General features: G+C 34.8%; 1 protein-coding gene across 1 annotated transcript in view; it reads right to left on the reverse strand.

The window, feature by feature from the left end:
- The window catches only part of CSNK1G3 (casein kinase 1 gamma 3), an 85,790-nt gene that overhangs the window by 44,351 nt on the left and 18,922 nt on the right, over positions 1-22,517 (reverse strand). Inside the window, exons 4-5 of the mRNA XM_052642919.1 lie at positions 12,607-12,755; positions 10,235-10,469 (exon numbers count right to left, since the gene is read on the reverse strand). Of these exons, the coding sequence (XP_052498879.1) occupies positions 10,235-10,469; positions 12,607-12,755 (384 nt within the window). The remainder of the gene's footprint in view (positions 1-10,234; positions 10,470-12,606; positions 12,756-22,517) is intronic.

Below are 22,517 nucleotides of genomic sequence, written 5' to 3' on the forward strand. Positions count from 1 at the left end.
TACACACTATTTTCCAAAGGGATTGTCCCATTTTATATTTCCATGAGCAATACATGAGACTTCAAGTTGCTCCAGAACCTATCATTTAGTATGGTCAATCTTTCCAATTTAGCCATGCTAATGGCCATGAAGTATCACCTCACTGTGACTTGAGTTTCACTGAGGACAACATTTTGAACATTGTTTCATGTTGTTACTGGTCATTCACATCTTTCTGTGACATGCTGTGACACTGTACTCATGTTTTAAAAATTACATTATTTGTCTTATAATAAATCTTACAGAGTTGTTTATTTTGGATGTAAGTCATTTTCAGATACAAGCTTTGCAAATACTTTCTCCCACACTGTAGCATGTTTTTTTCATTTGCTTAACAGTATCCTTCAAAGAACAACAGTTTATATTTAGATGAAACCCAATTTATTGGACGTCTTTGTTGTTGTTTTATTGTTCACGCTTTTTTATGTCTTAACTAGAACATCTTTGACTACCCTAAGGTCACAAAGATTTTCTATTTTTCCTTCAAGAAATACTATAGTTTTGGTTCTAACATTTAAATCTATGAATCATTTGAAGTCTTTTTCTCCTGTTTTCTTTTGTTGTAAGGGTTTAGAGTCATTTTTTTCAATACTGATGCCTAGTTATTCTCACAAAGTTTCTTGAGAAGGCTGTCTTTTCCCCTTGGGTAACTTTTGCACTATCCCCAAAAATCAATTCAGCATCCATGTATGGGTCTATTTCAGAACTGTATTATGATTCAGTTATCTATGTCTATACCAACACCACCCAAAATAAGTAAAAGAAAGGAAAAAAAAATGATAAATTAGAAAACCAATAATGAGAAAATGGACAGTAGAGAAAAACATTGAAATCAAAGGCTGGTTATTTGTAAAGTTCAATAAAATTAATCCTCTCATTAGGATAAAGGAAAGAACACAAATTACTATTATCTGGGGGCATCAGGACAGATCCTACAACAGTAAAAGGATGATAAAGGAAGGTTACAAACTAACATTAAGCCAATACATTCAACAACTTAGATGAAATGGACAAGTATTTTGAAAGCTATAAATTACCAAAATTACCTCAAGATGAAGACAGCTTTGTATTAGTTAAACAAAATTTAATTTATAATCTCCAAATATAACTATGGGCCCAGAAATGATCACTAGTAAATTCTATTAAACTTTTAAGGAACAATACCATTTCTACACAAACTCTTTCAGAAAACAGAAGAGAAGGAAATCCCTCCCAACTTAATTCACTACCCTGTTATCAAAGCCAAAGGCATTACAAGCAAAGAAAACTACAGGAAATATCTCTCATTAACACAGATGTAAAATCCTTAAAAAGAAAGTAAACCATGACCAAGTTGGGGTCATCCTATGACTTAAAGTTTGGTTTAACTTTCAAAAATCAATTGATATAACTTTCCAAAATTAAAAGAAGATATAAATCATCAGAACATCTCAAAAAATATAGAAAAAGTATTTGAGAAAAGCTAACATGCATTTATGATTAAAAAAAAAAAACTCTCATTCAAATAAAAAAAGAAGGAAACTTCTTCATATTGAAAAAGGTCCTCTATGAAAAAAACCAAAATTCTTATGTGAGGAAAAGGCATCCCTAAGATCCAGAACAAAGCAAGGATGTTCACTCACATTTTCTATTCAATATTGTACTAGAAGTTCCTGTCAGTACAACAAAAGAAAGAGAAAAAATTAAAAGACATCCAGATTGTAACTGAAGAAGTGAAACTTTTTCTTTGGTGACAATATGACTGCATATGTAGAAAATCCTAATCCTAATTCACACACACACAAAAAAACGTGTTAGGACTAGTAAATGAATTTTAGCAAGGATATATGATACAAGGTCAGTATATAAAAATTAATTGTATTCCTATACTAGAAATGAACAATTGGAAAATGAATGTGAACAGTAATAAAATTTCCAATAGCATCAGAAAACATGAAATGTGGGGATAAATTTATCAAAATACAAGCACAACCTTGTAGTATTGCTTGTAACAATTATAGTATATGGTTTTAAAGACTAAACGCTAAGCAATATATAAATACAGTGGGCCCAGCATATCTATGGGTTCTGCCTCTGTGGAGTCAACCAACCACGGACTGAAATATCTGTAAAAAATAATTCCAGAAAGTTCCAAAAAGCAAAACTTGAACTTGCCAAGGGTTGGCAACTATTACAAAGTATTTACATTGTATCAGTTATTATAAATAATCAAGAGATGATTTAAAGTATATGGGAGAATGTGTGTAGGTTATATGCAAATACTATGCAATTTTATATTAAGGGCTTGAGCATCCTTAGGTTTTGGCATCCTCAGGGTCCTGGAACCAATTGGTGGATACCAAGGGACAAGTATACTGAGCCTTACAGTAGGATTTTTACTAAGGAGAAGAACTGGTCATAAAGGCAATTCTCCACTGATTCAGTCCAAGGGGAGGTTTAGTTATCACAGTGACAATAAGTCAAGATCAAAAAGTGATCTTGTCTACATGCTTGTCTCACAGAAGTCTTATAACCTACAGAGTATTTAAAAATTCAAACCATAAATAGGAGCTATTAAAATAACCCTATTACCAAAACTTGGTCTGAAATATTCCTTACTCTGATAATTCCTTTCTTTCTGTTTTATCACCAACTGACAAATTTGAAAATAAATTTCACTGTGCAGTAACAGAAGTCATGAAGACGGCTTTCTTTTTGAAACACAGTAACTAAAGAATACCTCCTCTGGTCTTTAACAGTTGAGTTAGATGAAAAAAATTCTCCCAAAGGTAATTTCGCCCATATTAAATCTTGTTCACAATCTTTAAATTAGTTATCATTTGAAAATGGATGTTTCTGTCAAAGGCAGAATCTTTACTATAGGAACTCTTGCTTTGACCAACTAAAACATTAAAAAGTGACAATTTTCTTTATAATAGGTATCATTAACAACTTATTGTTATTTTAACAACTTTTTGGCCAGAGACATTATTAATATTAATACATCTTTTGTAACCTGAACATTATTGACCAGAGAGCTTCAATATTCACTTAACTAACAAATCCCTGACCACAGCCATTAGTTTCTGCAAAAATCTCCCAGTCAATAATGTGTTAAATAGGTTCTCAAATAAATTTAAAAATTATGTAAAGAGTCAAATTAAAATTCTGCTCTTCGGGAATATATGTATCACATAAAGTAACACAACCAACACATATTACAAGCCTAGTGTGTGTCAGTGCTTCACATAGATGATCTTCTAAAATTATAGCTATACTCAAAGTATCAGTAATCCCCCAATGAAGAAATTAAGGCTCAGAATGATTGGGACTAGCTCAAAACCATGCAGAATTTCAGATCATGTGTCTGTACTTTTTTTCATTTCAGAAAACAAGGTAGAGTCAATCAATTAATCAAATGCTTATTACAAATCTCTACAATGCTTTTGTATTTAAAAATTCTACTCTTGCAACTCAACATTATTTTCCTCTTTTTAAAACTGACTTATTACCTAGCATTGTTTCCATTGCAACTGAATCTTTATTCAATTTTCAACAGAAAAATACCACCCCAAAATATCAAAAGTCCCACTAAAAGGTAGGAAACTCTCTAATATATGCATGTGTATTTCCAAAAATAAATCTATTACTGCATTTCCCTGCAAAAATAAAAAATGAGGCTAAAAACATGTAAGTTAAACTAAATACAAGCATGACAAGAGAGCTGAACAACAAAAATTCTCACCGAAGAAAGTTTATTCTTTATATGTAACCAAAATATAAAAACAAAAATCACTACAAGCAAATAAAGTTTCACTTTATATTTCCTTCCAAAAGGTTTAAAGTTATTTTTCCTTGGCATCTCATAAAAAAAAAAAAAAACTTTCATAAGATTCACTGAGCTTATTCACATTTTTCAAAATCACATAACTGAGTTTCTTAGAAATGAAAACACAAACTCAAAAGAAAAAAGACAAGCATAATTATGCAAGACAATTTTCAGCAACAACCCACTAGTCCAAATACCTTATCTAGCAATATCAAAAATTCAGAAAGAAAAAATACATTTTAAGTCCTCTTAAAAATCTAGTTATCTTAATTTAGATATAATTCCAGTAAGTTTGGCTATCAGGTTACAAGAAGCAAAACAAAAGATGAGAAAGTGCTGCCAGCAGGAGGTGGACTACACATAGTAACAAAAAGTAATCATAAACATAGGTGATGGGATAAAAACCTGTTTAAAAAAAAAACACTGGTAGTGGCTAAGGAATAGACAAATAGATCAATGAACAGAATACACAGGCCAGAAATAGACTCTCATTAACACAGTCAACTGACCTTTGACAAAGAAGCAAAGGCAATACAATGGAGCAAAGATGAGTCTTTTTAACAAATGGTGCTAAGACAGCTGAACATTCATATGTAGGAAAATGAATCTAGACACAGAACTTACACTGTTCACTATTCAAATTAACTAAATTAGATAGGAGACCTAAACATGAAACACAAAATTACACAGTTCTTAGAAGATAACACGAGAGAAAATCTAGATGATCTTGGGTTTGGTGATGACTTTTAAGATGTAATACTATAAGCACAATACATGAAAGAAATAACTGACAAACTGGACTTCATTAAAACTTCAAAAAAATACCATCAAGAGAATAAAAAGATAAGCCACAGACTAGGAGAAAATATTTGCAAAAGACACATCTCATAAAAAACTGTTATCCGAAAGAGACAAACACACTTAAAATTCAACAATAAGAAAATAACCAAATTGATTAAAATGGGCCAAAGACCTTAATAGACACCTCACCAAAGAAGATATGCAGATGACAAATAAGCATATGAAAGGATGCTCCACATCACATGGCATCAGGAAATGCAAATTAAAACAAGATAACATTACAGGCCTATTGAAAGTCTAGTCGTTCAGCTGTATCCAACTCTTTGCAACCCGTGGACTGTACCCCACCAAGCTCCTCCGTCCATGGGATTCTCCAGGCAAGAATACTGGAGTGGGTTGCCATTTCCTTCTCCAGGGGATCTTCTCGACCCAGGGATCGAACGCAGGTCTCCCACATTGCAGGCAGATGCTTTAACCTCTGCACCACCAATCCAGAACACTAACAATATCAAATGCTAGTGAGAATGCACAGCAATAAGAACTCTCATTCATTGGTAGTTGGAATACAAAATGGTAGCCACTTTGGAAGACAATTTGGGGGTTTCTTACAAAACTAAACATACTCATACCACATGCTGAAGCAACTGAGCTTTTTTATATTTACACAAAGGAGCTGAAAACCTTATGTCATACAAAAACTACACAAGGATGTTTACAGCAGTTTTAGTCATAATTGCTAAAACTTGAAAGCAATGAAGAGATCCTTCAGTAGATGAATGGATAAATAATCTGTGTTATCTCCAGACAATGGAAAATTATTCAACACTAAGTGAAATGAGTTATCAAGCCATGAAAAAACATGAAGGAAATTTAACTACATTTTACTAAATGAAAGAAGCCAATCTGAAAAGGTTACATACTGTATGATTCCAACTATATGGAATCTGGAAAAAGCAGAACTATGGAGACAGGAAAAAGACCAGTGGTTGTCAGGGGCTGGAGAGAGGAAGGGATTAAGTGAAGCACAGAGGATGCTTAGAAAGTGAAAGTAACCTCTAGGATACTACAGGCAGATACATGTCATTATAAATTTGTCCAAACCCACATAATACACAACACCAAGAGTGAACCCCAAAGTAAACTACAGACTCCTGGCAATAACGATGCATCAATGCAGATTCATTGATTATCAAAAATGTACCACTTTGGTGTGATCGTATTACAGTGATCACATGTGGGGACAGGGTAAAAATGAAACCTCTGTACTTTCTGCCTAATTTTGCTGTGAATTTAAAACTGCTCTAAAAATTAATGTTATTTTTTAAAAATACAAAACTATTTAAATGCACTTTTTCTAAACTTATTTAAATATACATCCTAACACTCTCTAAGTGATCTTGAGGGTATCACTTAAGAACAACAATCATACAAAAATTATGACACTGAAATATCAAGAAAACACCAATTAGGTTTATTATACTTTGTTTCAAAAAGCAAGGAATTGTGCAGTATATTTTTAAACTGTTAAAATGTAATGGAAAAATGAAAACACAAGCTTTTAAACTGTTAAAAAGCTGTTTGGGGAGGCTTCAGGAGTAGGTCTCAGGATTTGGGGCAATTAGCTGGAAATTATACGCATTGCATCACTGAATGAAAAAATTATGATTCTGTGATTACTTCTCTCCCATTCTGAGCACTTTCCACTGAGGGAATTAAAATACCATTTTTCTTTGGAACATAGATTCTTCTTAACAATTACAAAGCAACTGACAACTTATTCCTCAAATCCTAGTCTTTTAACTCATGAATACTCAATAATATTTAAAAATAAAAGACAAGTTTATTTCAAGACACTTACTAACGAGAAATACATAGTATTTACTTAATTTCAAATGACTCCAATAAGACAAAAAAGACAAAAAGTAATCCAAAGAAAGATTATAAAATGCGGCTCAAAGCACTTGAGAAAAAAAAGTCTTTAAAAATTATTAAAAAGAAGATACTTGATGAGATGCAATTAAAAATAATTCAACCTGATAGTACTAAAGAATGCTTCCATTAAAGCAAACCAAGGAAATCAACATTTGTCACATGCAGCTTTATTGAGATTTCATCTTGATCAGTGACTTCAGCAAGTACAAGAAAAATATTATACAAATGAATCACTATATCTTCCTTCTAGACATAAATCTTCTAATTAAGATCAACAGACATACATACACCACAGAAATAAAGATACTAAATTCTATAATGTGATCTTAACACTATTCCTCCATTTTATATTAAGGGACAACTTTTTCCTTTTTGAATCTGACACAGTGTCCATCTCCACAAAAGAAAATTACATATAAACCTGAACAAATGTTCCCCTGACCAAATTCTGTACTTTGAAAAGTTCCTGTAAGAAGTCCTTGTTTGCACAAAAGTGAATGAATGAATAAGGCTTTAAAAGTAACAACCAAAGTCCCAGTAAAGTAGGAAAGGAAGAAATCATATATACATAAATTAAAATCAGCGCTAAAAGGTCACTTTTTCATTGTTCTTAATCTCTTCCTGATTCCTCACAAAGCCAAGTGCTCTAAACTCAAAACACCACTATTTCATGTTCACAGCCTCTTCAAACTTATAAAATGCTTTAACTCTAGCACTCAAACTCACTCTACATTAGCTCATTCTTAATTTTAAAAAAAGGAATGCATATAATCTGTCAAATAAATTTTATATTTTTACCATCCACTCTGAAATTCTACATCAAAACTGAGAATGAGAGCTTTTACAAATGAGAGAAAATAAGGTTTAAAGCTTTTGTTCTTTGCAGAACTTGCCAAAGAAATAATGTGTTTGCTTCCTGAAAGAAGAGTAAAAAAGAGATTATAATAGTTAAATGGCATTTCCCAAGCTCTGAAGGCTTTTTAACAAGGGCAAACATATCAGTCTACTTTGCCATTTCTACAAATAGAATCCTGTTACATTTACCATTGTTCAGATAAAGAACACCAGGCCAGAAGGAAGTCATGACTTCATGTCTCATAATAAAGCGAACCTTTGTTAGTTGTTATAAATTAGTCTTAACAACTTCTATGAAATGAAAATTTCTCAGACATTGTTCATATAAACATAGATGTGCCTGGTTTTAACAGAAGACACAATCCTGAAAGCTGTATATCTACCCAAACATGTTTTAAAATCTATCAGGAAAGTCTGTTATTGAAAAGCACTCACACAAATACCACCTGAAATATAAATACTACTGACTTAAGAAAAAAAAAAAAAAGGAAAACTTACATTTTCAGGTACTTCAAAAACCTGAAAAAATATCAAGAGTCTACTATCAGCTGTCAGGGAAGATGCCATGTGCTATTTAGGCTGAGAGGCAGAAGCAGCGAACAACCGTGGATAGCAGACAGGTCTGGAGAGAATGGTTAAAGAAGCAGCTAAGACCTAAGCTAGAGGCTGGATGAGATGACTTCTAAGGCTCTGTACAAACTGTGACTGTATTTTAAGTGATAGTGGATAAATACTGATCAATTTACATTCCTGTCTCTTCTCTCTACGAGTAACATGGTAGATACAGAATCTAAAAGCAGAAACTTAAGTTAGAGTTCCTATGATATGAAATCTGACCAACGCTTAAGACTTAAGAATAAACTATTGTAAACACAACCTAGAACCAATTTTCTTCAAAAACACACGAAAGTAATCCAATGGGAAAGAGTATCACAAAAAGAATATCTCAAGCCTATCTCACACCACACAAAAAATGAATTCTAGGTGGCAGAAGAAAACACAACATGTTCTCATTATAACGGGCAAAGATTCCTTAGGATTTGAAAAGTAGTAATCATAAAAGAAAAAATTGATAAACTAGACTTCATAAGTATTTACAACTTTTGCTCATCAATTGTCAACACTAGGAAAATGAATAGACAAGCCACAGATTAGAAAAAAAATGTTCACAGGGCATACATTTGCCAAAAGACTCATATCCAGAATATATAAAGAATCCTAAAAGTAAGAAATGAAACAACGTGCACACCACAAAAGATATGCAAATGGTCAAAAAGCACATGAAAAGTCCTTACAACCGTTGTTCACACTAAAATAAAATAGCACGACAGATATTCAGTAGAATGGGTAGGATGAAAAAGACAGACAATACCAAATATTGTCAAGAATGTGAAACAAACAGAATTCCCATTTGCTGCTGGTAGAAATCAAAACAGACACACATTTCCTAGTTTTATTATGTGTGTGTGTGTTTATTATTCAATAAAAGGATCCAGGGCTGCTTAGAAAATGTTGTATCTGGGCTAGGGTAGAAAAGCTATAAGATGAGCCTGGAACAACATGCTGCATAAAAAAGGAAAGAAGTTTTCCAAGAGTCATGAGAACACGCCAAAGGAACAGCAGAGCCAGCACGGCAGAGCAACCAGCAGCCAAATCTGGGACAATCTGCACTTCAAAATAAATGATGATATGATGATAGCAATGGACTATAACACATCCAATTATATCAGAATCCATGAGTCCATGCTTATATAAGTTAACAAGCAAGGGAAAAAGGGATAGCCTTTGCCTACATTAGAATGTAAACTAGAATACATAAGCAATCAGAAAGGAATCAAAAAATAATCTAGTAGGTATAAATTGGATGAGAAACAAACCTATTTACAAAATCTCAAAACTCACCTTAGAAAACGTTTTCTAAATACAAAGGGAAAATAAGAAACTGTTAAGTGCAGAAACTTAGCAGTCACTACCCTAGGCAAGTGATCAAAGCTACTTCGAACCAAGGTGACATCATGTCCCTTCTGACATGATGCACTGAGATCATATCACTTCTATGATATCTGTGCTTAAACTGCACATCCAAATATAATCATGAAGAAATATGAGATGGCCTCAAACACAGGACATTCTACAAGACAGCCTGTACTCCAAAAAATATCAAGGTCGTGAACCATAAAGAAAGGCAAGGAACTGTCTCAGATGAAAAGAGACTGAACAGATATGACAAAAAGATGAAATATGTGATCCTGAACTGGAACTTGAACCAGAGGGAGAAAGAGCTGTAAGAAATTCTGTGCAGTTGATATTATTTTATCCTTTATACAAATAAGGGATCTTCTTTAAAAGGTTAAATAATAGTACAGAGTAAACAGTTACCTCTAAGATATGTATTCTCAGTATTCAATGTATTAGGGTAGGTTGCTATCTCCCTGGCTAGCTGTATCAGAGAGCTAAAGTCTTTATACACATTAAAATTCAGTTAAAATTAAGTATTTTCTGACATTCTTTTAACAGAAATAATCAAATGGATCACCCTAAGCGTATCAAAGTTGAATATTTCAAGTTACAAAAAAAAAAAGATACAGTGAATTTAAGGATATCTGTCATCCATTTATTTTAAACTAGTTACTTTAAAAGACTTATCAAATACAAGGGAAAGTACAGTCTAGATGAGATAAATAAAAATTACAATAGAAGCAACTGTAACCTGCAAAAATCGAACCATAATAACAAATAAAAACTCACACTGTCAGTATACTGAGTTCAAACATCCATACTTACAAAAGGTAAACATACCTTTCCCTAAATGTGTATTTATGCTCATATATCTAGCTGTTCCTGTAAGGCTCTTGTGTTCTCTGTATGGTATGTGTTTCTTTGTCTCTGGATCAATATATTCCTTTGCCAAACCAAAATCTATAATATGAATAACTTGCTGGGTTTTGTTTCCCGGCCGGCCTATTAAGAAGTTCTCAGGTTTTACATCTCTGTATATCAAGTTCTTTGAATGGACATATTCCATGCGAGAAATCTTGATGCAGAAAAGAAAAAAAAAGAAACTTTATTTTAGGCTTGACTAGCATAAAATAGGATGAGAGCGGCAAGACAATTTTCACAATGAAAACAACATAAAGAAGAAAGAAAAAAAAAAAACAAACAAACAGGAATTGTTTTAGCCCCTTAAAAGCAACATGCTATCACTCCATAGTTTCTCAAAAACATGTTCAATTATGATTAAAAATCTCTGCTTTTTCTATTTTGGGCACTTATAAATGGAAATGCTTGAATTTTATGAATTCCTTTAATATCAGGAAGACTGATTTAATCAAAACTTTCAGATGATGCCACTTTATACAATCAAACAGATTTACCAATACAAAATCTTAAAAGCATAAACATATATTCAGGAAACTGCATTTATTTTTCCTTTTCAATTCAATAATGGAAAAACTTTTATAATTACACTAAAGAAACTTAGAGAGTTTAACTGTTAAAAACAGTTAACAGAGCACCCTTTAGTCATATTTTTATTTTTCATAATTTGTTTACTTTTCTTACATATTAAACATTTAAAAAGATACTGAAACTAGAAAACTTTGGAATACAACTCTAATAATAATATAATACATTTTTATTCCTTGCTTTACAATTACTCAATATTCACTGTATAAATTGTCACAAAATAAAACATTACAAATAAGTAAATAAAAGTGCTTCATTCAGTAATAATTATGATTCACAATACAATGTAAGTGAACACAGTCACTCAAGCCATTTAGTTTGTTAACAAATTTTGGGTCATATATATACATAACATTCTATGACCTATACTTTTACAATGTGTTATGAGCATTTTTCAGGTCATGAAATATTCTTTTACAATGTGTTATGAGCATTTTTCAGGTCATGAAATATTCTTTTAATAAACACTTTTTAATGACTACATATTATCTTATCATTAATAACAATTTATTCAACTAACTTATCTCTGTGCATCTGGGTTGTTTCCCACTTTATTATAGACATCTCTGGATAAAAAGCTTTAAGTACACCTGAATACTTTTACAGGGTAAATCTGCAGAAGTTAAAAAATCAATAGATAAAAACAATTCTAAGACTTCTGCAACATATACTTATTAACATTTGTTTAGAAACTTCCTTAAAAATTATCCTTTAAGTTATTTCCCCATGCTGCTGCTACTGCTAAGTCGCTTCAGTTGTGTCCAATTCTGTGCGATCCCATAGACAGCAGCCCACCAGGCTCCCCAGTCCCTGGGATTCTCCATGCAAGAACACTGGAGTGGGTTGCCATTTCCTTCTCCAGTGCATGAAAGTGAAAAGGGAAAGTGAAGTCGCTCAGTCGCGTCCGACTCTGTGTAACCCCATGGACTGCAGCCTACCAGGCTCCTCCATTCATGAGATTTTCCAGGCAAGAGTACTGGAGTGGGGTGCCATTGCCTTCTCCGTATTTCCCCATAGGCTCCCTGAAATTTAAATGATGTCGAAGACTCCCTCATTAGTTTGTTTCTTCTTTTCCTAGGCCATTTTACATTAATTTACTGAGATTAAAAACCTGTGTTTCTGAGGGTTCTCTTCTTTAAGTATTCATTTTTTCCCCCCAATATGGCAGATCTTTCTTTAGTTTTACTGAGAAATCTCCATACTATTTTCCACAGTGGCTATACCAATTTACATTACTACCATCAATGTTCGAGAATTCTCTTTTCTCTATATCACCTATGTTTGCTATTTTCATTCTTTTTTAATTTATCATTTTATTGAAGGATAACTGCTTTACAGAATTTTGTTGTTTTCTGTCAAACCTCAACATTAATCAGCCATAGGTATACATATATCTCCTCCCTTTTGAACCTCCCTAAGTATTCATTTTTGACATGAAAAGAGTGCTGGAAACAACTTAATTTTCAAACTGAGCATTCTGATCTTAAAGCAATACGATACTAATTTTTTCATACAAAAAAATATCTGAATCAGTTCTTTTAAGCTACATTCATCCTAACAAGACAATACGAAAAGCAGACATATTTTTATTAGGTTGAATGCTGTGGACGACAATGTTGCAGAACTTTTAACTTTTAATGTAACTTAGTAACCAAATGGAACCATACAATTGTTCTAGCAGCTTCAAAACATCCTGCTTTACTTACCAGTTGGATAGCTATCATGAGAACCGTTTTAAGAGAAAATGTTCTGTCACACAAATCAAACAAATCTTCCAAACTAGGTCCCAGTAGTTCCAGCACCATAGCGTTGTATTTACCACAAGGGCCAAAATAGTAAACTTGAGGTATACCATCTGGGGGAAAGAAGAAAGACTTTAATAACTTCCTCATCTTAAATATCAAACTTTGCTTTCTAAAAAATCAATACACAATTTTTTAAACATTCTATAGTTTTAAGAACCATAGCAGGATTTTTACTTCTTCTGTACAAACTTTTCTTGACCCAGCCTCCTCCCTCGTGAATCACAGGGAGCCAGGTTACACCTCTGCTCCACCTGCATTGCAAACTACGTTATAAACACTGCTTCACTGCTGGTCTCCATCACTTCACCACAGAAAGGAACTGTGCATTTGAGCCTTATTATTTCCATGGCCTACAGAAATGTCTGGCACACAGGAAAGATCGTATTTGTACCGAAAAAACGGAGCCACTGCGCTCTTTGATAATCTTGTGGTAGGCATAATGTTAAGATCAACCCCAAGATTCCCATCCTCTGGTGTACACATCCCTCTGGTGTATAATCCTTCTTCTCCAATTGTGGGCAAGATTCCCAGATTTTCCTCTAATCATTAGGCTGTATTATATGGCAAAGGTAACATAGTTAAAGGCCATGTCACTGGAGTTCAATCAAAAGGGAGATTATTCCAATGTGCCTGACCTAATCAGGTAAGACATTTAAAAAGCCATTCTAGAAGTCAGAAATATTCAAAAGCAGCAGAGCAGTTCTGCTGACGTTAAAAACAAACTACCATGTTGCACAAGATGGCCACATGCCAGAGAACGGTGGGCAGGCTCTAGGAGCTGAGAGCTTCGTCCCACAGCCCTGAAAAAGTCAATTTTGAAAATACCAATGAACCTGGAAGAAGACTCTGAGCCTCAGAAAAGACTGCAGGCCAGGGTCACACCTTGATCTAAACCTAGAAGGACCCTCAAAAAAGGACAAAGCTAAACTATGCCTGGACTCCACAGAAACTGGAAGAAGACAATAAAGTCTCTTATTCTATATCACTAATTACTAAACAATTCATTATGCTAGAACACAAAATAATACAAACTCCAAATATAAAGCCTGCATGCACAGAAATCAAATGTACTTTACTTTTATTTTTTCATGTATTTTTTAAAATTTATTTGTTTTTAACTGGAGGATAACTGCTTTACAGTATTGTACTGGTTTCTGCCATACATCAACATGAATCAGATACAGATATACATTATGTCCCTTTCCTCTTGAACCTCTCTCATATACTGCATTTTCAGAACTAAGACTCCCAACAAATTAACATATAATAGGTGATCATTTTATTTTAATACTGCATCTATTTGTTTTGAGGAAATGAACAACTTCCATCTTAAATTCCTCAGTTTTACTTACAAGTGTTTTTTGTTTTGTGTAATGGCTTTGGAAGGGAAAAAACTTTCTAAAATATACTAAAACCTTCCCTCATTCTTTTAAAAATAAAGAGCATAAGGAATGCAATTTCACTCTTACTGTTTATTCTATCATTTTGCACAGTAAGTACTACATGGGCAAAATAAAACACTGGACTGGAAGCCAAGATAATTAGGTTCTTAGTCTGTCTTAATACTAACTATTCAATCTCTCAAGTAGACTTCAGTTTAACTATAATATCAATAGTTTAGAAAAGACCAACTTTTCCTGAAATGTGACTGTGAGGGAGGTGTTAGGACAGCTGAAGATAGGAGGGTAACATAATATAGTCATGATAGGCACAGAGGAAGGAGACACAGTCAAACTGCATACATGGTCCCCTTCTCAAAAACAGAGATTCTCATATATTCCCATGTGTATAAAGATACACTCCCATATATATACATACACTCTCATGTGTCTATCATTACCCTGCACCACACCCCAGACAAACACACACATTTTCCCCTGCCAAAAGAATCATTATAGCATGAGTTAAGGTTGGTTGAATGGGACGATGTGGAGCCACAGACACAGAGGATCTAAAGCATGTATATGGAGGGCCGAGCACGAGTTACATGTGGATTTTTCACTGTGCAGAGGATCACTGTCCCTAACTCCTGTGTTTTTCAAGGGTCAGCTCAACATTGCTTAATTCCAAAGAGCTCCAATATGAAGCTCATGCTTAATAAGAATAGAAGTAAGGCTATATAACTCTGAATATTACAGAGAGTGTCTGAGAAATACTTTAGTCAGTTACAGTCAATACTTGGATTAAATAAATGTGGCCTAAATCTTTTTCCAATTCAAGTTTTTCTGTAGTCCCTGAATCGTTTTTTTTTGTTGTTGTTGCTGTTATTAAAAGTTTTAGGTGTGCAACATTATAATTTGACATCTGTACAGGCATTCCTTGTTCTGTTGCGCTTCACCAGTATTTTTTTTTTTTAATTACAAATCGGAAGTTTGTGGCATCCCTACAAAGAGCAAGTCTTTGGCGCCCTTTCTCTAACAGCATCTGTTCATTTCACGTCTTTGTGTCACATTTGGACAATTTTCACAGTATTTCTGACTTTTCTGAATGGGAGCTTCCCTTGTAGCTCAGTTGGTAAAGAATCTGCCCGTAACGCAGGAGACCCAGGTTCAATTCCTAGGTCGGGAAGATCGCCTAGAGAAGCAAATGGCAACCCTGAAAGGTCGGGCAAGGTCAGGCGTGTTGAGGCATGCCTGGGCATGCCCGGGCATGTCGGGACATGTCCCGGCAGAGTGCCGCAGACAAGCCCTGGAGGCGGGCCGACAACCAAAGCCGTCCAATCAGGTGCCAACACGGAGCCCTTGGACACCAATCACCGCTGAGCCCGCGCTTTCTTCCTTATATGGGAGCCCGGCCCGGGCTATAAAACCCTTCCCCACCCCTCATACCTCGCAGACTCCCTTTGCTTCGCAGACCCCCTTCGCTTCCTCGCTTACCCGCCCCCGGGAGTTCTGCCCGAGAGCTCTGCCCGAGAGCGACCGCTGCCTGAGAGCGACCGCCCAATAAAGGCCCTGGTCAACGGTCCATAGGGGTAGCTCTTTCTTCCCGTGGCGTTTCTTACAAACCCCACTCCAGTATTCTTTCCTGGAGAATCCCATGGACGGAGGGGCCTGGCAGGCTCCAGTCCATGGGGTCACAAGAGTCAGACACAACTTAGCAGTTAAACCACCACCTTAGCAAGAGTTCTTACTAGAGCCACTCATACCATATTTGAGTTATATCTATCCATATGATTTGTAAAAAAGACAAAAAGGCTCAGAAATAGTGGATAAGAGACTCATTAATTATTCTAACTCTGACGTACGGCTTTTACTATGCTATATACATTAAAAGCCTAGTGATAAAATTAAGATTTATCAATAGCTCTTAGTTACTAAGTTTTAAAAAATATTTCTATAATGTTTCCTCCTGCCTCTGTGCCACTGAAAAGTATTTTTATGTTCTTAATCTAGCAATCTCTAATAACCCATTTCCTGTTGCTTCTAGCCATAAAGATGCTCACCAAACTCAGGAGGAGAATGGATTAACATAGAGACAGAAACACAGAAAAGTACCAAATAAATTATAACTGAATTTAAAACATATATATACTAGAGGAGTTCAGTGGTAGACTGAATGAGGTAAAAGACTGAATCAGTGAGCTGCAAGACAAAACAACTGAACTTATCCAGACAGAGAAGCAAAATGAATCTTAAAAAGTGGAATTAACTTAAGAAACCACTGAGACAGCATAAAGCAAAATAACATTTGCATTACATAGATCCCAGAATAAGAAGAGAGAGAAAAGGGGCCCGAAAAATCACCTGAAGAAATATGGCTAAAAACTTCTCTAATCTGCAGAAGGAAACAAGACATCCAGGTCCAGGAATTCCAGAGAGTTCCAATAAAGATTAACAAACATACACCAAGACATGTCATAATTAAAATGGTATAAGTTAAGGATAAAGAGAGACTCCTAAAAACAAGAGAAAACCAACTTATTACCTACAAAGTAAATCCCATAAGATAATCAGCAGACTTTTCAGCAGAAACTTTACAGGCCAAAAGTAAGTGGCATAACGTATTCAGAGTGCTACAAAGGAAAAAACTTTCAACCAAAAATTCTCCATCTAGCAAGTTTATCATTCAGGATTGAAGAAAGGATGAAGAGTTTCCCAGATAAACACAAGCTTAAAGAGGTTCATCACAACTAAACTGGCCCTATAAGAAATATTGAAGACGTTTCTTAAGCTGAAAAGAAAAAGAACTAATTAATAATAAGAAAACATACACAAGTAAAAAATATTGGAAAAGGTAAACATAATAAAGGTAGTGTATCAATCACATATAAAGCAAACATGGTAGTTTAAAGACAAAAAGCAGTAAATTTAAATTAAATTCCAATAACAACGGATGCATTAAGAGACAATATATGTCATCTAAAGCATAAAACATTGAGAAAAACTTTATTTTGTTAGATAAAGCTTTGGAATGTAAGGTGCTACCAGTTTAAAACAGGCTACTACTTATATAAACAGTTCTATGTGATTCTTATAATAACCACTGGGGAAAAAAACTTGTAGTAAATACACAAAAGAAAATGGTAAGACATGTAAATATAACACTGAAGAAAACTACCAAAACACAAAGAGGAAAAGAGAAAAAAGGAACAGAGAGGAACCACAAAACCACGAGAAAAAAATTAACAAGCTGACAATAAGTACATATTTACCAAGAACTACTTCAAATGTACATGGACTAGAACAGCCAATTAAAGAACACTGAGGGACTGTTTGAATTTAAAGGGAAAAAAAAAGACCTATCTACATGCTGTCTACACAAGACTCACTTCAGGAGAAAGGATACACACAGTCTGAAAGTGAAGAAATCGAAAAACATTTCAATGCAAACATAAATGAAAAGAAAGTTGGACTAGCTACACTCCTATCAGAGAAAAGAAGATTTTAAAACAAAGACTGTAAAAGACAAAGCAGAGCAAACATAATGATAAAGATGTCGATCCAGGAAAAAGGGAAAACATTTATAAACGTATGTGCATCTAGTAGAGGAGGACTAACATATACACCTCAAATACTAACAAACCTAAAGGAGAAACTGAACGCAGACAGTAATAGTAGAGGACCTCAACACCCTACTTACATCAGTGGATAGATCACCCAGAAAAAAATAATCAGAAAGAAGACAAATTTAAATCATGGGTTAGATTATATGGATTTAATATATAGAATATTCCATCCAAAAACACCAAAATATACATTCTTTTCAAGGGCACACAAAACATTCTCCAAGATAGATCATAGATTAGGTCACAAAGTCTCAGAATAAATTCAGAAAGGCTGATATCATATCAAGCATATTCTCCAACCACAGTTCTATGAAACTAAATATCAACCACAAAGCACAAAATCATAGAAATTAATAAACAACATGTACCAAACAACCAATAGGTCAATGAGGAAATTAAAAAATACCTAGAAACAAGTGAAAGCAGCGTAACAACATACCAAACTCCATGGGATGCAGCGAAAGCAGTTCAAAGAAGAAAGTCCATAGCAATACAGGCCTACCTTAAGAAGCAAGAAAAATCCAAAATAAACAATATAACTTTACACCTAAAGGAAACAAAAAAAATAAATGAAGCTCAAAATTAGAAAGAAGGAAATAATAAAGATATGAGGGGAAATAAATGAAAGACATTTAAAAAACAATAGAAAAGATGAATGAAACAAGAGCTAGTTCTTTGAACAGATAAAATTGACAAATCCTTGGCTAGACTAATCTTTAAAAAAAGCAAAAGAGGACTCAAACAAAATCAAACTGTAAGAGGAGAAATTACAAATGATACAACAGAAATACAAAAAATTATGAAACCACTATGAACAGTTACATATCAATAAATCAGACAACTTAAAAAGAATGGAAAATTCCTAGAAACATACAAGCTCCCAAAACTGAATCATGAAGAAACAGAAAATCTGAATAGAATAACTACTAGTACGGAGACTTAAAGAGTAATCAAAAAGCTCCCAGCAAACTCAAGTCTAGGATCAGATGGCTTTCATCAATAAATTATTCAAAACATTCAAAAAGATTTAATACCAACTCTCCTCAAACTCTTCCCAGAAACTGAAGAGTAAGAAAACCGTCCAAACACATCTCATGAAGACACCACTACTCTGATACCAAAACCAAACAAGGACCCCCATTAAGAAAAAAAACAGGCCAATATCCTTGATGAGGGCTCCCCTGGAGGCACGGTGGTAAAGAATCCACCTGCCAGTGCAGGAACCACAGGAGACTCAGGTTCGATCCCTGGGTCAGGAAGACCCTCTGGAGTAGGAAATGGCAACCCACTCCAGTATTCTTGCCTGGAAAATTCGATGGACAGAGGAGCCTGGCGAACTACAGTCCATGGGGTCACAAAGAGCTGGACACAACTCAGCGACTGACCACACACATCCTTGATGAACAAAGCTGCAAAAATCCTCAACAAAATATTAGCAAACCAAATCCAGCAATACATTAAAAGAATCATCCATCACGATCAAGGGGGATTAATTCCAGCGATGCAAGAACGTTTAACATCTGCAAGCCAATCAACATGATACATTATATTAACAAAGTGAAGGATAAAAATCACATGATTATCTCAACAGACTCAAAAAAGCATTTGACAAAATTCAATTTATGAATTTGAAAAATTAATTTTTTTTAAATGGGCAGAGGATCTGAATAGGTATTTTTCTAAAGACACATCAAAAGGCACATGAAAAGGTGTTCAACATCACTAATTATGAGGGAAATGCAATCAAAACCACAATGAAAGATCACCTCACACCTGTCAGAATGGCTATTATCAACAAGAAAAAAAATAACAAATACTGGAGAGGATGTGGATAAAGGGAACCCTTGTACACTGTTGGTGGGACTGAAAATTGGTGCAGTCATATGGGAAATAGCACTGAGATTCCTCAAAAAATTAAGAATAGAACTACCATCTGACCCAGCTATTTCCACTTCAGGTATTATCCAAAGAACACAACACAGTGTGAAAAGACACATGAACCCCTAAATACTGCAGCATTATTTACAATGGCCAAGAAACAGAAATAAGCTAAGTGTTCATGGACACATGAGTGGATAAAGAAGATGTGGTGCATACACATGAAGGAACACTACTCCACCACAAAAAAGGAAGGAAATCCTGCCATCTGCGACAGCATGGGTGGACACTGAAAGTTTTATGCTAAGTGAAATTAGCAAAAATTTTACTCATGTGTGGGATCTAAAACAGACAAAATGAATGAATACACAAAATAAATCAGAAAAAAACTCACAGATGTAGAAATTAGATTAGTGGTTACCAGAGGGAAAGGGAGTTGGGGGAAGGAGTGAAATGGGTAAGGGGAGTCAGCTGTACCGTGATGGATGGTAACTAGAAATGTGGTGATGATCACTTTGCAGTGTGTACAGGCATACTTAGGACATACTCTGGGTTCAGTTCCAGACCACTGCAATAATGGAAATATCAAAATAAATTTAAACAGAATTTTTTGGTTTCATGGTGCATATAGAAGTTGTGTTTACACTATACTGAAGTCTATTAAGTACGCTGTAGCATTATGTCTAAAAACACAATGTACATACCTTAACTTAAAAACCCTTTATGGCTAAAAAATGCTAACCATCATCTGACCCTTCAGCAAGTTGTATTAGTAACATTAAAGATCACTGTACACAGTTCACCAGAACAAACATAATAATAATGGGAAAGTCTGATGGTGGTGGTTTAGTTGGTCAGTCAGGTCCGGCTGTTGAGACCCCCACGGACTGTAGCCTCCCAGGCTCCTCTGTCCATGGGATTCTCCAGGAAAGAATACTGAGTGGGCTGCTATTTCCTTCTCCAGGGGATCCTCCAGACACAGGAATCGAACCCAGGTCTCCCATTACAGGCAGATTCTGTACCAACTGAGCTACAAGGGAAGCTCCCATTCAGAAAAGTCAGAAATACTGTGAAAATTGTCCAAATGTGACACAAAGACATGTAGTGAGCAGACGCTGTTAGAGAAAAGGCATCAAGGACTTGCTCTTTGTAGGGATGCCACAAACTTCCAATTTGTAATTAAAAAAAAAAAAAAAAAAAAAACTGGTGAAGCCCAACACAACCAGGAATGCCTATACAGATGTCAAATTATAATGCTGAAACTTTCAATAACTTAAAAAAAAAAAAAAAACTCTTCAAGGACGACAAAGAAAAACAAATTGGAAAAAAGATTTAGGCCACATTTATTTAATCCAAGTATTAACTGTAACTGAGTAAGTATTTCTCAAACACTCTCCCTAATATTCAGTTATATAGCCTTACTTCTATTCTTATTAACCATGAGCTTCATTTTGGAGCTCCTTGGAATTAAGCAAAGTAGAACTGACCCTTGAAAAACACAGGAGTTAGGGGCACTGACCCCACTGCACAAAAATCCACATATAACTCATAGTCGGCCCTCCATATACATGTTTCGGATCCTCTGTGTCTGTGGTTCCACATCCTCCCATTCAACCAACCTTACATCATGTAGTATTGTAGTCAAAGTGTTAGTCATTCAGTCTTGTCTGACTCTTTGTGACCCCACGGGCTGTAGCCTGTCAGGCTCCTCCGTCCATGGAGTTCTCCAGGCAGTAGTACTGGAGTGGGTAGCCATTCCCTTCACCAGGGGATCTTCCAAACCCAGGGATGGAACCTGGGTCTCTTGCATTGCAGGCAGACTCTTTACTGTCTGAGCCACCAGTGAAGTACTTACTATTGTACTTACTATTGAAAAAAATCCATGTATAAGTGGACCCACACTGTTCAAGGGTCAACTGTGTAGTGTTCAGACTCTGTCATCATATAATTTTGCCTTTCTCTCCCTTCCCACCATACCTCCCATTCTAAGGCCCAGATTTACTCTGCCTTGCTATTTTGTTCTAAGGCTGCATTTCAAAGTTTTCTACACTAGTTCTGCTATCCAAATTACCAACTTTTCTTTTTTCCCAACCTTTAAGTCTCCCATCTTCAAATGTGTCTATTAAGCCTAATTCAAAGTTCATAACTATTCACATAGAATTTCTGAATTGAAAAGACATATACATAAGTGAATTTATATAAGCCAACTCATTGTTGGCAGTTGTACATGTACATTCAAGCAAGGTATACACATAATATATCTGGCTTTCTAAAATAATACTGAGAAAGAGATCAATAAAGGAACAAGTGAGAACTGCTTCCATTTTCTTCAAAACTTCCTTTCTTTAATGGTTTCAAAGAGTCTCAAAAATATTTATCTCTACCTTATCCAGATGGCTAAATTCCATAAAGAGCATTACATTTCATTGAGTAAATTAAATATTTAGTCTCCAATATGAATAGAAATACCTCAGCTTTACCATTCAACATAATTTTACCTTAAAATGACTCAGCACAGATCTCTGGTGGACAAAAAAAAAAATGATCTAACTCTAAATAACTGTTTGAAATACATATTGCTTCATGAGTCAATGAATGCAAAAACTTCTTACATAACTACTAATATAATGGATAATGTATTTCAACACAAATTCTGTCACTGAAGTACAGGATCAGAGTTACGTATCTTTTAAAAATCAAAAGTACAAAGCAAAAAGCAAGCACTGTAAAAGCCAAACTAAAATTCCATTTCCCAGGTCATGGCTGGGCAGTTTTCTAACAGTGAGCAAACAAATCAAATTGCTATGAATTAGGAAAAGCTGCAACTAATAAACAAGCACCAAACAAAACAACACAACCACAGTAATATAAATACGATACGCAAGACCAGAAGGGAGAGGTGAGGGACAGGAGGGCAAGAAGGAAGAGC

The sequence above is a fragment of the Budorcas taxicolor genome, chromosome 7, assembly GCF_023091745.1.
Source record: "Budorcas taxicolor isolate Tak-1 chromosome 7, Takin1.1, whole genome shotgun sequence".
Taxonomy (NCBI): domain Eukaryota; kingdom Metazoa; phylum Chordata; class Mammalia; order Artiodactyla; family Bovidae; genus Budorcas; species Budorcas taxicolor.